Raw genomic sequence first — 15,245 nt, 5'->3', positions numbered from 1 at the left:
GATTATTTATCGTGGAGTGTAAGAAGCGAGGACACAGCACTCTTAATTAACGAGATAATTAGATTGTCGAGGGATCGTTGACCAAGTTTGTAGGAAAAGGCCGTTTTCAGATATATCGATCGTTGTTTATCAAGTTATAGAGAGCCAACCATTAATATCATCATCTCGTAGAGAATTTTAATCATAATTAATTATCGAAGAGCCAGAGGGTACCTACTCCTACATATACAATATATATATATATATATAAAGTTGTTTGGTACTGCTTGGAATTATCAAGGAGGAATATCAGTGAAATTTCTAGTCGCAGCTAGATCACGCGTTTTTCACAAAGTCATGATATTCGAGTTTGGAAATTATGAACCCTCCGAGTTGCATGGAGTTTAACGCAGAGCAGAGTTTGCCATAGGTGTTGGATGGAAATTTCGAGCAAGTTACGACATTCCGGTGTCCGCGAGACGGTATTTGCTCGGGCACAACGCTCGGTTGCTTGGTAATTCGATCCCTGACCGATTTCTGCTCGACTGGACCCTTTCAATTGACTCCATCAGTCGAATTTCAACGGACCAGCCTCAAAAGGAGTCGAGATAGATCAAATATAGGTTCCTACGATAAATAAACCGATCCGCTACAATCAACTACCTCCGGAGAATCGTTACGAATTCCTCTCTTAACTCTTTCTCACACGTTTCAATCTCCCCTTTTTTTATATACACTCTGCCATATTTATATATATGGAATACAGGATGATATCGCGGAAATGTAAATCTCTCGTGATTCCATTTAATACCTTGGCCCAATTAGAAACTATTTATAAGCTGGCAGGACTGTTATTGTCCGCCAAATATCACCATTAAAACATTAATCCGACGTTGGATTTTCAACTTCGGCGCAGGGTAATATTGTTAAGTCGCTGGATACACGTTTAGCTTGGAGGCTGCGATTGGAATTGAGCCGATCGAAGAGAGAGAGAGAGAGAGAGAGAAAGGGAAAGAGGTTGGTTCGGTACAATTTAGGGAATTTCATGAAACGGAACATTTGCTACTCGAGCTAAATTAGTTTGAGGCGGTAACTGTGCTATACACATGCACTTAATGAAATATCGCACAGTCCCGCATAGATGGTATCTTGGGACTATCTAGAAATTGTTCATTAATTAGTGGAATTATGCAAATGTTTTCCTACGCGTTGCAATGCTTCTTGCACGTCTATTGTGATTCGTTAACGTATTTTTTCTTTATATTTTAATTTACGGTAAACGCGTAGTTTTTTCAATTGAAAAAATATCTTGAAGTTGGTGGTAGAGAGGACAGGAAGAGGGGGGAGAAACGATTCAAGTTCTTTTTTTGAATCAATACGTGGTTTTCTAACTATATTTTTAACGTTGCTGAAATCGTAGAATGCTTTTTCTTGGGAAATGCAAAATTTATGCTAGAATGTGTATAGATTGTATCTTGGAATTGTCTAGAAAGTGTTTATTATTGTGCAAATATTTCACTATAAATTGCAATCATTTTTCTGCATTTTATGCTTCATAAAAGATATTTTTCACTATATTTTACTGTATATAGTGGAAGTATCGCGAGATTATTGGAGAAAAGAGGACAGGGAGTGGGGGTGAGAAAAAATCCAAGCTGTTTTTCAGAATGCGTGGCTTTTAACCCATAATCTTTTAACGTTGCCAAAGTCGTCGAATACATTCTCGTGGGAAAGGCAAAAGTTTTGCTATAGCCAGTATCTGCTGCTGCACTTTTGTTCGTGGAAACTTTTCCTTTGTCGCTGTAATGCGAGAATGCCAGAACGAAAAACCATTAAACCTATTCGCGTCGGATACTTCGCTAACTCGAATTCGTCTTCGAAGCTGCAAAGATGTAAAGAAAAAAAAACGTAACCCTTGTGGAAACCTAGTCCTTATTACAATTTCGTCCAACTTGGCGCTTCCATAATTAATAGAGTTTACGGTAGTTTGTAATTGGGCTGCGAAAAAACTTGTCGATCCTTAACAATACAGGCTTGCCCATTTGCATAATCTTTTTATGTGGCAAAGTACTAATTATGCTACTTCCAACTTCAATAATCTTGAAGATAAACAAATTTTTCAAACTGCTTCTTTTAACAGTATTCTCAGGTTTAGATCAATTATTACTCGACGAATCGATGAACTTTTATTACTCAGTTATTACGCTTTTATGCAATTAATCTCTGCATGTTCAAAGTAACAAGCAGCATATAGATATAGGTGAAACTTTTATATGTGGAAAGTACTAATTATGCTATTTTGAACTTTAATATAGTCTTGAGAATAAACAAATTTGTTAAATAAATTCTTGTAACGTTCTTGTGAATTTTAGATTAATTATTATACTGAATCAATTAATTAAATTCTATTAATAAACTATATTGATTATGTGCAAGGAATCTCTGCAAGCCCAAAGTAACATGGAGCGCAGATGGAACTTTTGAATGTGACAAAGCACTGATTATGCTACTTCAAAGTTTGAAACTTTACTAATTTTGAAAAAAAAAAAAATCAAGTAACTTTCCCCAACAATTTTGACAAATCCAAATCACTTATTACTTGATGAATTAATGAAATTTTATTAATCAACTATGTGCAAGTAATCTCTACAAGTCCACAGTAACATGGAGCGTAGGTGGAACTTCTGTATTTGAAAAAGTGTTAATTATCCTACTTCCAACTTTAATAATCTCAAAGATAAATAACTTTTTAAAGCATTACTTCTAACAATTTTGCTGACTTAATATCAATTATTACTGGACGATTTAATTAAATTTTATTAATCAACTATATCAATTACATGCGAATAATCTCAACAAGTTCAAAGTAACACGAATCATAAGTGGAATTTCTGTGTATGACAAGTCATTGATTATACTACTTGAAAGTTTCAAACTTGAATAATTCAGAAAGAAAAAATAAATGTAACTATTCTCATCCGTGCCGACAGATCCAAATCAATTATTACGCGACGAATCAATGAAATTTTACCATCGACTATCATTTATACGCGATAAATCTTTGCAAATCCAAGGCAACACGAAGCGTAGATGGAATTTGGTTATCGATGGGCCTCTAAACAGTTTCAACAGCGGTGTAACACGTTTCGGGGTGGGTGTCTAATTCTAGGATTCGTCGAACGTGCAAGAGGTAGGAATAAACATAGAGAGAGAGAGAGAGAGAGAGAGACGAGGAGTGTATTGGCTGCTCATGAATGTGCCAATACTCTCGGTGAATTCGAAATGGCTTCGTTATACCTATAGCCTACATATATATATATATATATATACACTACTTTTTTCCTTTACATGGCTCTTCCAGAAAATTTAAATTGCCTGCAATCGCATGTAAATCCACTGAAAACTGTAGAAATCTTAATATACAAACGTGTACTTTAAAATCACTTTTATCGAGGAGGATTCTCTAATGTTATATACGATTCTATAAATGAGGAGCTTTCGAGCAAAACCGAATAAATCCATTTTTATGAGACCGTGATATCAGCTGCGGTTGTCGGTTTGTCGGGTAAAATACGTCATAAAAACCAAGTAGTTTCGAACAAAACTGAATCAACAAAATTTCATTATTCGGCTTCGCTAAAATTTCCTCGCTTTATGTGATGTACTGCATTAAAAAATTAACCTGTAACCGCCACTGATACAACACTTTTCATAAAAATGCATTTATTCTGTTTTCTTCCAAAGCTCGCCACAAATTTCATGTCATATCTGCTTTTACATTTTCGTTAAATATGTATTTTACGAAATGGCTTTATTTAGAAAGCAAGCACGAACGAGGGGTAGAGACGAAGAGAACATTTCTTAGCATCTTTCAACACTATCGTTTAACCTTTTTATCTATGAGTGACAGTTTCTCTCAGATTTCTCACTCTCACCTTACCCTTCGTCATTTATTTCTGTCTCCTTATCGAGATGCACGTTTTCTTCCGCGGGGAAACTGCTGCTTTATAAATATTCTTTCGCAAAGTCCATCTATTTTTATTTATTTTTTTTTTAATTCTATATATACATATATTTTTATTTTATTATCAGATATATCCCCCCCCCCCCCCCCACTCTTGATTTATCATTGTTAGCGAGATAATCGTGTCGCTTGGAGAAGTTGCAGTAGTTTTATTGGCAAAAAACGGAACCGGAGAAAAGGAAAAATGAGTTTTGGAAAAATGGGCTGGCAGATTCGCACAAATGTTGTCGAAAGTGCCGCGAACTTTTGATTTACGCGGGCTCGATGGAATTCCATGAATGCGAAATGTAATTCGATCCAGTCTCATCGATCAATACCAGCCGAGGAGCAAACGCCAAAAGTTTGTATTTCAATCCCATGCCGTTCGTAACAAAGGACGTCGGGAGACGATGGGAAACAATATTTTTCGAGGAGTCGAAAAATCACCAAACGCCACTGTGTCGGGCCTGATTGAACTTTTTCCATTGATAAAGCACGTGACCTTGTGTTATCATTTTATTACACATACTTTACCATTCCGAAATTAATTTCGCGAATCGATGCTGCAGTTTGTAGTGTCGATAATAATAATTTTAAGATATAATTCTCATACGTTCGTTAAAAATTACGTCACCTTATCATACATGTATTACCTTTAAGTTAAAGTTGATGGATGACTGGAGAAGGAATATTGAAATATATATTGCACGGAGCGAAAATTAGCTAGATGAAAAGAATAATTAATGTTTAATTTAATTATTAGGAAAAAATTAATCCAGTGCAATTTTTGCAGATATGTACCTTAAATTTTGATTTCCACTTCCATATATTCGTTAAAAGATAAACCCCTGGAGTTTCATCGTTGCATGGAGATCGAGTAACACAATATATATTCCACTAGAAATCAATTAGCCGTGGAGAAAAATGACTAATTAATTCGTAAGGAAATTAATCCGGTACAATTTATGCCCGGTATATAAGTCTTTAAATCCTGTAATAATTCTTACTTTAATATCCGTTAAAAAAAATCCTTCTATCACCCCTAAATGAAATTTCATCGACACTGGAGATTCAATAATAAAATATATTAAAGGAGAAATGGATTGGTTGAAAGGAGAACAATTACTAATTAATTCCTGAGAAAATTAATCCGCTGCAATTTACGCCGATAAGTCCTTAAACCCTATAATTTTCCCTTCAACGTCCGCTGGAAAAATAAATCCCTCGATCACACCTCCGAGTTAAATTTCATCGACGACTGTGGGTGGGGGTCTGCGATTAAAATCTACCAATTGGCTGAAGGGCGCAAATTCGCATTTAATTGATAAGAAAATTAATTAAGCAAATGAGCGAGGGTGATTCGGATCGGATTCGCGGGCGAGGCGTCGCGTCGTCACAGGTTTTTCCAGGTACAGAGCTCTGCTGAAAATGTGGTTTGGATCGAACGAACGGATGGACGGATGTAAATGGGAGGGGTGATAAATGGATGGGGGTAGAAATGGAAGGGGGGAGGGGGGAGTGTGATATAAGAGGAACGAAGTAGCGCCGGTGGTTCGAGGGGTATTGAAGTTTTAATTCACAAAGTACCACACCAACGGCGGCGCACCGTTAATTATAAGCAAACACACAAGCTGGCAGACCGGCAGGAGCTTCGTTCGTGCAATTAAAACGGAATGCTTGTACTACTCGGCTGAACTCGACTGAACTCAACTGACTGCGACACGGAACCTTCTCCCTCGGTCTATACTTATTACAGCTTCGATCTCATCTACCTCGCTATTTTGCCACTCGTTAATCATTCCTCTCCTCTGGCACACATAAAATCTTTCACGAAGAAAATTAATCTACCCATATAAACATTCACCTGGTCGATTCGTCTCAGAGAGGACTATACGAGTGATTCAATCATCATCGTGAAAAGAAATTCTCAGTAAATATCACCATGAATTCTACTTGGTTACTTTATCATGTATAATAGTCAATTATTCGATCATTTACTCGATCGTTTATACTTATATTTAAACAGTCAGGGATTGGTCTCTCTTGGTTACTATAACAATTCTCTGTCATTTTTGCTCAATATTTCTTTTGAATATCTATCTTTACCTACGCCTTGTCGATTAATAATTTCATGGATTCCCTCACCAAAGACTATATATATATATATATATATAACGCGCTGTACTCTCGCGATGTTAAAGGTTCTTGTTGGTGAAGGGGAGCAACGGTATTCGAAAGGCAAACGATCATTGAACGTCGACCGCTCCGAAAGCAATTTCTAGCCCCGAAAGTTCAAATGCTTTCATATCGTAAGAATCGAAATTATTCTCCATTCATCAGACTGTTCGCTCGGCAATCTTTTTTAAGCTGGTCCAAAGTTCTTTCCAGCACATTTTCACCAGTAATTTGTAATCCAGTGGCGAGATCTTTCATATGGAACAACCGAGTCAATTTACTTGGTAAATTGCATTAAAATTGCATTCAATATGAATGGCAGGCTCTGAAAGGACTCGTAATGAAATCAAAGTGACGTTTAATGAGAGAATCCAACGAAAGTTCGTTGTAACGAGTTTAAAGTTGAGAAATTTATTTCTTCTCTTAGGTTAATAATTTCATTGCTTCGAGAGCATCCAATTTTTATGTACAAAAATTGGTGCAGTATAATAGAGTGGAGTGTGTAGATCGTTGAACCAGAGTGGAAACCTAATCGACAGCTACGTTAATGATGGATTATCGCTGACTCGCTGTATCGTGAAAGCCAGCTTACTCCTGCCAGCCTCTCTTATTATCAAGTTAAGCAAATAATGCAATTTGCCCACATTGGCTATGATATGCATTTAGCACAAACACACTCTGCACTTTTTAACACTAATTAATCCAATAATTTTCAAGCAGATCTGCTGCATGCCAATTGAAATTCGAGTAAATTTGCCAAATGGTTTAAACGACCCAATGAAATGGAACGATTCAAATGAGTATTTTAATAGGATCATCGTCTACCGTTAAATATCTCCATCGGATCTATATACAGTATATATTATTCCGGGGGATAATAAACTAATGGGACAGTTTTCTCAGCTTGCGAAGCCAAATCAGCTCAGTTCGGGTTATTCCTCGAAAATTGCAAAGTTCCTGACGTCGAGGATAAATGAGTTTTGAGAAGGTGGCCCATGAAGTTTCGAAAGTCCTCCACTCTCTCTCTCTCTCTCTCTCTCTCTCTGTCTCTCTTGCTCCTGCTCGGGTAGTGTATAGCCACAACCACAACCGTGGAAAGGACTATGAGCACCATTGTGTTCGTCGAGCTTGTAAATGGCACTGTTTATCGAGCCTGGGGATGAAAATGCAGATCCGGAAGACGTATAAAGGTTAAAGAGTGGATGAAGTTGCAGGAAGTCCGGAATAAAATTAAGCGACCAGGATAAGAAGAAAAATATAAGGCAGCCATGTAGAACAGTGGGGACTGCTGTTCCTGAAAACTTTGAGGAAAGGAAGAGGAGAGAAAGAAAAGATTTGCAAAATCGCAAAAATAACCAATGGAGCTGTGGTCGAATAAACAGTCAACTTTCTTTCTGCTCAGTCACACTTTTTCTTCATAAGATAAATATGTATATAGAGTCTCTCTTACACACAGTGCTCTTTTCACTCTATAAATATTAATTGTTATAAAAATAATGACCTGCATCTATTAAGAATAAATTTACCCATCCTTCGTTCAATAATCACCTGGTTCTTGCTGTTTTATAATATCCTCCAAGTGTTTTCCCACCTCGTATTTATCTGGAATGAATGGAATTGCAATGGCAAGAAGGGTTAACGAAAAGAGCAGGAAGATGGGTATAATGTTTTACGTTGCCAAAAGTTTCCAACTTCTCGCGAACTACCGAGAAACGTTGGGGCTAAAAGATCAAGCCCAACTGGTAATATAGCATCAACTCTCGTTCCACCTTCCATCACTTTGGCTAACGAAAATGGACAGCTTCACTGGCTGCTAGAAATTATCCAACTCACCAATGAATCTTGTAATTTCGACGTAAACAACTGTATCTTGCGGGTTTATTAAATAACGATATATATATATATATATATATAATGAAATACGATCAAATGAATTAATAGAGAGAAACAAAATTATAATGAATAATTGCTGAGACAATTCGTAACGAAACACAATGAATAAAACAATATTTAAAATTTTAGAAGATTCGTCGTATTAATTTTTGTGCTCTAATATTCAAGAGATGGAATACTATAGGGGAAGGGGGGGGGGGTGTACAGGAGAACTCGATGAAATTTTGTGGTAATTGCTTCACATGTTGTACAAAGTAATAACAAGAAGGGTCCCTGTAGACCTCGATCCCTATTTCGACCCTTTTTTCACTCTCGCATCCCTCAGCATTTCTTGTTTTGCGCAATGATTCGCCAGATTTTCCGAGGGCGTGCATAAAGAGTATAATTATAATTTAGAGTGGGTGGAGCGCAGTAATTAGGCTAATTTAATGCCTTTATCAGCAAACTTACCAGGCAAGAAATCCGTTTACATGGAAAATGCAGCTCGACTTGGGTTGTGCCACGTCGGTTTTTACACGACTCCTGCTCGAAATAGCCGGCTGTCTATCAAATCTAATCTCGATTTATCTCTATAGAAATTCTCCGTATGTGTGTTACAGATGCCAGCCATGCCCAGTGGTGAAACCAACATTCCTTTGCGGAAATGACAATCGAACTTACAGCTCGCCTTGTCGTTTGGAATATCATAACTGCATTCATCATACCTCGGTTCGAATTGCATGCAGGGATTTCTGTCCTTGCAAAGGTGAGCTGAAAACTAACAGATTTGCTTCGATAACGAAACATTACTAACACGCTATGTACTTTGCATGAAACGCGATAGTGTTGAAATTATCGTAAGCTTTCTAATCTCTGTTATTTAACACACTGGTCCTTTCTGCAATTGGGTGAAAATCGAATTCATCTCCTGTAGATTTTCTTCACTTTCTTTAACATTTAACATAAATCTGCTCTAACCACTCAAACTATTTTTCTATCTATATTTATATGTCTATTTGTAGGGTTCTTCAGATAAAACGAATCAGACCATTCACGTAAAATGCTGTTTAACTCCGTAACTAGAAGAGATAGCAATTTTTGCTATAAGACCTTTTTGGAGCGTCTTTTGATTTGTGCGTTTGATTTGCGTTCAAAACATTCTTATGGCAAAAATTTCTATTTCTTCTTGTCACGAAGTTAAACAGCATTTTATGGCCATGATCTGATTTGTTTTATCTGAACAACCCTATGTGTATATATATATCTCTCGTTTTTTTTTTTTTTCATAAAAAATCTATCGAGAGAGAGAGAGAGAAGCATATTAACCCTCTATTCATTTGGTATATTTTTGTTCAAGCTCCAAATTCTATTGTAAGTGGTAAAAAGAGTAATTAAGAAAACTGCGAAGCAGTTTTTTATGGCTTTAACTCTCAAAATTATTCACATTCGTGGGATTTTATTTCTGGTGAGGTACTAACGCAATTGATCAATCGGGCAAGTTCCATATGAAGAATTTGATTTTTATCCAGTTGTTGCAAGGACTCCGTACAAACCGCACAAATCGTACAAAGCGTACAAAGCGTACAAATCGCAACCACACGGTTGGAAAAGTGAATCAAAAAAGGCCTATTATCACCGATTCGCAGATCAATTGCGAGCACAGCACAACAAGAAGATGCAATTGCAGCGACAAAAGATGCTGGGAAGATCTGGTAGGAACCGGGACATTACTCTTACGCCAAGGGATTTCAATTACGACAACCATCACTATCAATACCTGAAATACACCAAGCGAGATAAGGTAAGCTCTTCCAGTGCTTTCCACTTGAAACTCATTTATTATTTCTACGATCAAATTAAATCGTTTACAATGTAATAAGAATTAGATTAAACGTCGACTATGTTCCAATTATTTTAACACAGGTTTCTATAATAATGAGAGGTTAATTCTTCTTTTTCTATAAGAAATTCAATTTTTACTTGAAATTCTTTTATTTGCACGATCCAATCAGTCATTTACAGTAATACGTGAATTAAATCTTCGCTATACCTCAACCATTTCACCTGATTCTTTTATACAAATAAAAAAACTCGTTTTTAAGCACTCCAACAAACTCTTAAATCCCACGTTCACTGGTCATTGGAATCGATTTATAAAAAAGGGGGAAAAAATGTTTGAAAAGAGAGGTTCTCGAGCAGTGAGGTTTTCAAAGGTATATTGGAGTAGCTATTACAACGGTTGGCACGAGCTGCAGTGTTTATGACGTTGAATCATAAAGCACATCAACGCTTCACAAAGGCAAAAGTGATGATTAACATAATACTTGATTAATATAAAGCCAGGATATAGAAAGCTCTGCGGCTAGCCTTTTAACGAGAAACGCTTTCCACGTGGAATTTCGCTTGGAGCAGTCACGTGTGTCACGTTTCTTGCCATTCGAGCGAGAATAAATATGAAAAGGGGGCAGTCGCGCAGAGGACAGGAGTGATGCGAACAAAGAGCAACAAAAGGTTAGATTCAAATTAAGATATTGAAATAAAGAGAAAAAAAAATCAACGTTATACTTATCCGTTGCTGGACCAAACGTGAAAACGATAAATGTGCAGATAAGCAAAAATTGCAATGAAATTAGAGAAGAAAAAAATGTTTCGATATGGTGATAGAAAAATAGATAAAATACGGAAGATGAGGGTGTATAGTGAAAGGGCGAGTGGAAGGATTGTTAAGAAAGCAGCACTTGGCCAGCTGCAGTATATAGACCCATTGATACTCAGCAATTTCGAATAACCCTGAATCCTGGCCAAGACCACCTTTTCTCTCTTCCCCCTTAATGCTGCACTCTGTGAAACTTAAGCCTCCACCCTTTAGCGTCTTCGAAGCACGAGTTTTCCTCGGGAATAGGGCCGCGCGCGAGAAGACTCTTCCCTTTTATCAGCGATCTTCTCTCTGTATATACAACGTCAACGATTCTCCGGAATAGATTCGAAAGATTCGGAGAACGATCGTTGGTCCACAGGGAAGTTGGCGTATCTATGGCCAGACGCAAAAACAAGTTGGGGCGAGTCCAGAGGGGATTCCCCACGGCGCATTATAAATTCCCGAGGTACGTATACGCGTTACCGCAGCTCGTTCATAGATGTGATTTACCGGCAACAGGCCAATTTCCGGTCCCGATGAACCAAGCCAATAGTTTCCTTGCCAACCATTTTCAACCGACTCTGCGCGAACTGCCCGATGTGCGTAAGGTTTTTACCCAAGACTTTTGGTCCGTCACGTGGGGAACCGAGTGGAAGAAGAAGAAGCATGCGGGTCGACTTGGGAGAAAAAGGAGGGGACTGGGAGGACGATAAGAAAGGGAGAGATTTAAGGGGGAAACGGTGAATGAGCTGGAGTGAGAGATAAAACTGCAAGAAAATGCTTGAAGGAGATGCGGTGATAAAGTGTGCAGGACAGAAAAGTTGGCAAAAATCTTACCAGTTACTCTCTTCTTGGTGCGTGATAAGAAAATGAGGGAAGAATTGCGGGATGATAATTGTGCGTTATGTGCGTGAGTTCATGGAAAGGTTGTGGTGTGTACATATAAGTAGACTGTGTAAGGATAGTGGGGAAAAGTAGTAAGAACATGGTTTGAGAAAACGACGATAAAATGTCCACTAGGATAAATTTTGTAACCGATAAACATTTTTCGTTTTACAGTGGACAACTTTTATTGAAATGAGAAATTTCCTCGCGATAAATTACGTCAATAACTTGGCTCGTTGTACGAATAAATTTGGTTCGTTATCGAAAAGAGAAATGTGTTTACCAGTTGCAAAATTTTTCTCAGTTTGGACAAGAAAATTGGCGAAAAATCTTGCAAACTACTCTTTTAATATAATGTAAGGAAAGAGAGAATAAATAAGTAACGATAATTGTTTGTTATATACTTATACCACTGAGCTGCTGGAGGATCACAACAAAAGACCAGAGAGAAGAAAGGGAAGTGAAAGAGCAGTATTGAAAGTGAGAAGATGATTAAGGGTGGTGGAACGTGATAGATGAGCAGAGTACTGGGTGTCGTGAAAAATAGAAATGTTCGAGATATACGAGGACGAAAAATTGTAGTGTTTTTGGTAGAGATAGGTGGAGAATTCGGATGAACCCTGGTGGAAAGTTTCGCCGGAGAATGGAATAAGGCACGTTTGTGAGAAATTTGACAAATTTCTCGAGGAAGCATTGATTAATCGGAGAAATCTTAGTGGAGCCATGGTACACATGCTAAATGTAATTGAGAAAACAGTTGGTTCTCTCCTCCGACAGGAATAAAAGCTGCTGGCTTGGAAGGATGGAATGTCGCGCTGGCGAGAGTCGACGAGGAAGAAATCTAGAATAAAAAGTAAGAAATGAATTGTTGGAGAAAATATTTGCGAAGGGGGAATGGGAGACGATAAGTAAAGGGGTTGGAGGAGGGGGGGGGGTAGGGTGTACTGATACGTAAGAATACTTGCGAATTGCGAGACAGGGTAGGTGAAATTGGGAGGGCGTCGGGAAAAGGAAAGAGTATCAGGGGCTCTTGGCATAAATCAAACTATGCTGCACAATTCCTTTTCCCTCGTATCACTGCGTCGTACGTTTTCTCGCCGGCGGCTGTCTTTATCGATCCGTAGACGAAGGCGCGGCCGCCATTCGCCGAAAATTACGAGAACCTCGACAACTTTTCGACGCCATTCCCCCACAAAGCTGCACTTTTCTCCCCCAAACAACCCCACCTCTCCATTCCACATCAATTATTTCAAAACAGAAATATTATATCGCAATTTCAATAATTAGTAGATTTGGTCTGACGAAAAAATTAGTGCGGCCAATTGTAGGGAGGTGGAGTGAAAGTTTTCGTCGTTTTTCGATTAAAGCTGGGGCATAAATGAAGAAATAATTGAAACATTTTCTTTAAATCCTCCGAGTAGAGGTGAACTTTTATTTGGTTCGCGAGAAAAGAGAAATTTGTTAAATTTAATAACTGGCAGGATGGGGCATGATAAAAATGCTCGATGAAGTGGAAGCTGCAGAAAGTGTGATTAAGAGATAATAAGTGGCTGTGGGTGGAAAAGGAATAAAAATGAGCCAGGACAAAATGGAACTCTCTCGCTATTGCTCGTTTCATCGTCTCGTCTCGCAAAGTAAAGCAAACGTTTGTCTTTGATATTCCACATGAAACTTTAACAACACGAATGAAATAATGGCTAACGAGAGCTTAAACCGTAATTGTCACAATTTTCTTTGTTTTTTTTTCTTTTTTTTTTTTTTATTTCTTTTCTTAAATAATTTCTCTCGCGCAACTGTACGTAAAAGATGAAACTAATACATATTTTGTGTTCTTTCTCAGGTCAGAGCTAATTTTAATTGATCGATTATTTAATGTCATACATAAGAAATATAAAATTAATATAGTACAAGGTGCAGGAAGAATAATACGAGTAAGGGCAGCTGGACTGATTAATGGATAACTGGCTACTGGATTTACAGATTTTACGAGAAAAAAGATGGACTGGACAAGAAACTGGAAGAAAAAGTGATGAAATGTGTATAACTATATGACAAGGAATTGTACACTAAGCTGTTCTTTAGATTTAATTAAGTCGATGGAGGAGAGACTAAGGATTTAGCAAGGAGTGTAAAGTAACGAGAGAGAAAGTGAAAAAGAACGAATAAGGCTATATATATAGCTATACTATCCCTTGTTCCTCGTCCAACAAGAACCACGAAGAAAAATCTAGCCATCTCACCAGCAAATTTTATTCCATTAAACGTTTAAATTTTTAGCTTCCTTCGCACCCATAACCACTCGCTAATTTTGCAACAATTTCTACTTGTAACTCATTTGTATACTTTGATAAGCAATCGATAAATAAGTACGATGAATAAAGGATGATATAACTAATTACCTGCTAGTGAAAAAGATAAATGATATTTGATGCAATTGAAAACAACGAAAATGCATCAAAAGAGGCGAAAGAATAAAGCGTGAAAATAAAAAGGCACTGAATTACTGAATAAGGAGCGTAAATAATAGCAGGCATTTCGCAATTTGCTGGGAATAAAAGAATGGCTGGCCGGGAATGGAACGAAATGAAAAGTGAGATAAAACGAATGAGTATCTTTCGGTTCTTTCTGATAAGGTGCTGTAATTATAAAAAAAAAGGGGGAGGATTTGCAGAGAAAGCAGGCAGTAAGGGATTAAGGAGAGAAAGACCAATCTGTGAGAGGAATGCATTTGAAGGATGATTGAAATGAGAATGGTAAGGGAAGATCCGAGTGTTAAGTGAAAAGAGTCCCGAGTAGCGAAACTGTAAAACTGGTCAGCCTTGGAAAGGTATTTTCTATTTATTGATATAGGGAATAACAAATGATGTAATTAAATAAATTTATTCAACTCGTCAACTGTATGAATAGCTTCCTTTATAATTTTCAGTCGTAATTCAAGCATAAATAATGCTGATAAGCCCTTTAACAATTAAAAATGAAGATCGTAAGACAAAATCAATAGGACGAGTAAAAACAGTTCCAAGTAGTGAAACTGTAAAACTGGTCAGACTTAAAAAGATGTATTCTATTCATTGAAAGAGGAAGTAACGAATGTTCTAGTTAATTAAATTTATTCAACTCGTCAAACGTATAAATAGTTTCGTTCTTAATTGTTAGTCGTGAAACAACCATAAATAAAACTAACAGCCTCTAACAATGAGAACAAACGTTTAATCTTTATTAAAGGTGCTTCAGTCTGTGAAATAAAATAGAAAATAACATACGACTGATTAATTCGCAATAATTGAGTAGACGGTGAATTGTTTGGATTCTGCCATGAATTTTAATAGAAATAAATAAAAAAAAAAGAAGGTTTATGAAATTGTTCAAGCACACAGATTGGTAATTGGGTGTAGCAGTCGTAGGTTTTATGGTAGAAAATCATGACTAACTAATTGGCTGACTGCGCCGAGTGACCGGCGCATTATTTCGACGCCGAATGGGACTGTACTGGAACCGTAGTAATTTATTTCCAGCCTGTTTCTAGCTCCAGCAATTATCGCTACGAGTACTACAAACGCGACGTGCTACACCCAATGGCTTCAACATTTTAATTGCACACCACACCATTTTATGCTGCTGTTTGCTTCCACTTTTCATCCCGTTTTTCACCAGTCTGATGGTTTCCGTTATTAGCCATTTCATTAAAAAAAT

The 15,245-nt window shown here is 37.4% G+C and overlaps 1 protein-coding gene across 2 annotated transcripts in view; it reads left to right on the top strand.

The window, feature by feature from the left end:
- Cow (Proteoglycan Cow) overlaps positions 1-15,245 on the top strand; it is a 94,404-nt gene that overhangs the window by 69,186 nt on the left and 9,973 nt on the right. Inside the window, exons 5-6 of one of the 2 annotated variants that reach the window (XM_066747504.1) lie at positions 8,650-8,795; positions 9,559-9,830. In XM_066747504.1, coding sequence (XP_066603601.1) covers positions 8,650-8,795; positions 9,559-9,830 — 418 coding nt within the window. The remainder of the gene's footprint in view (positions 1-8,649; positions 8,796-9,558; positions 9,831-15,245) is intronic. The other variant, XM_066747505.1, reaches the window with a different exon arrangement.

The sequence above is a fragment of the Prorops nasuta genome, unplaced genomic scaffold (assembly GCF_024137725.1).
Source record: "Prorops nasuta isolate Cenicafe-Biocafe unplaced genomic scaffold, Cenicafe_Pnas_1.2 PNAS00003, whole genome shotgun sequence".
NCBI lineage: Eukaryota > Metazoa > Arthropoda > Insecta > Hymenoptera > Bethylidae > Prorops > Prorops nasuta.
Note: the sequence above shows the minus strand (reverse complement) of the source record. Positions and strands in the feature narration are given on the sequence as shown.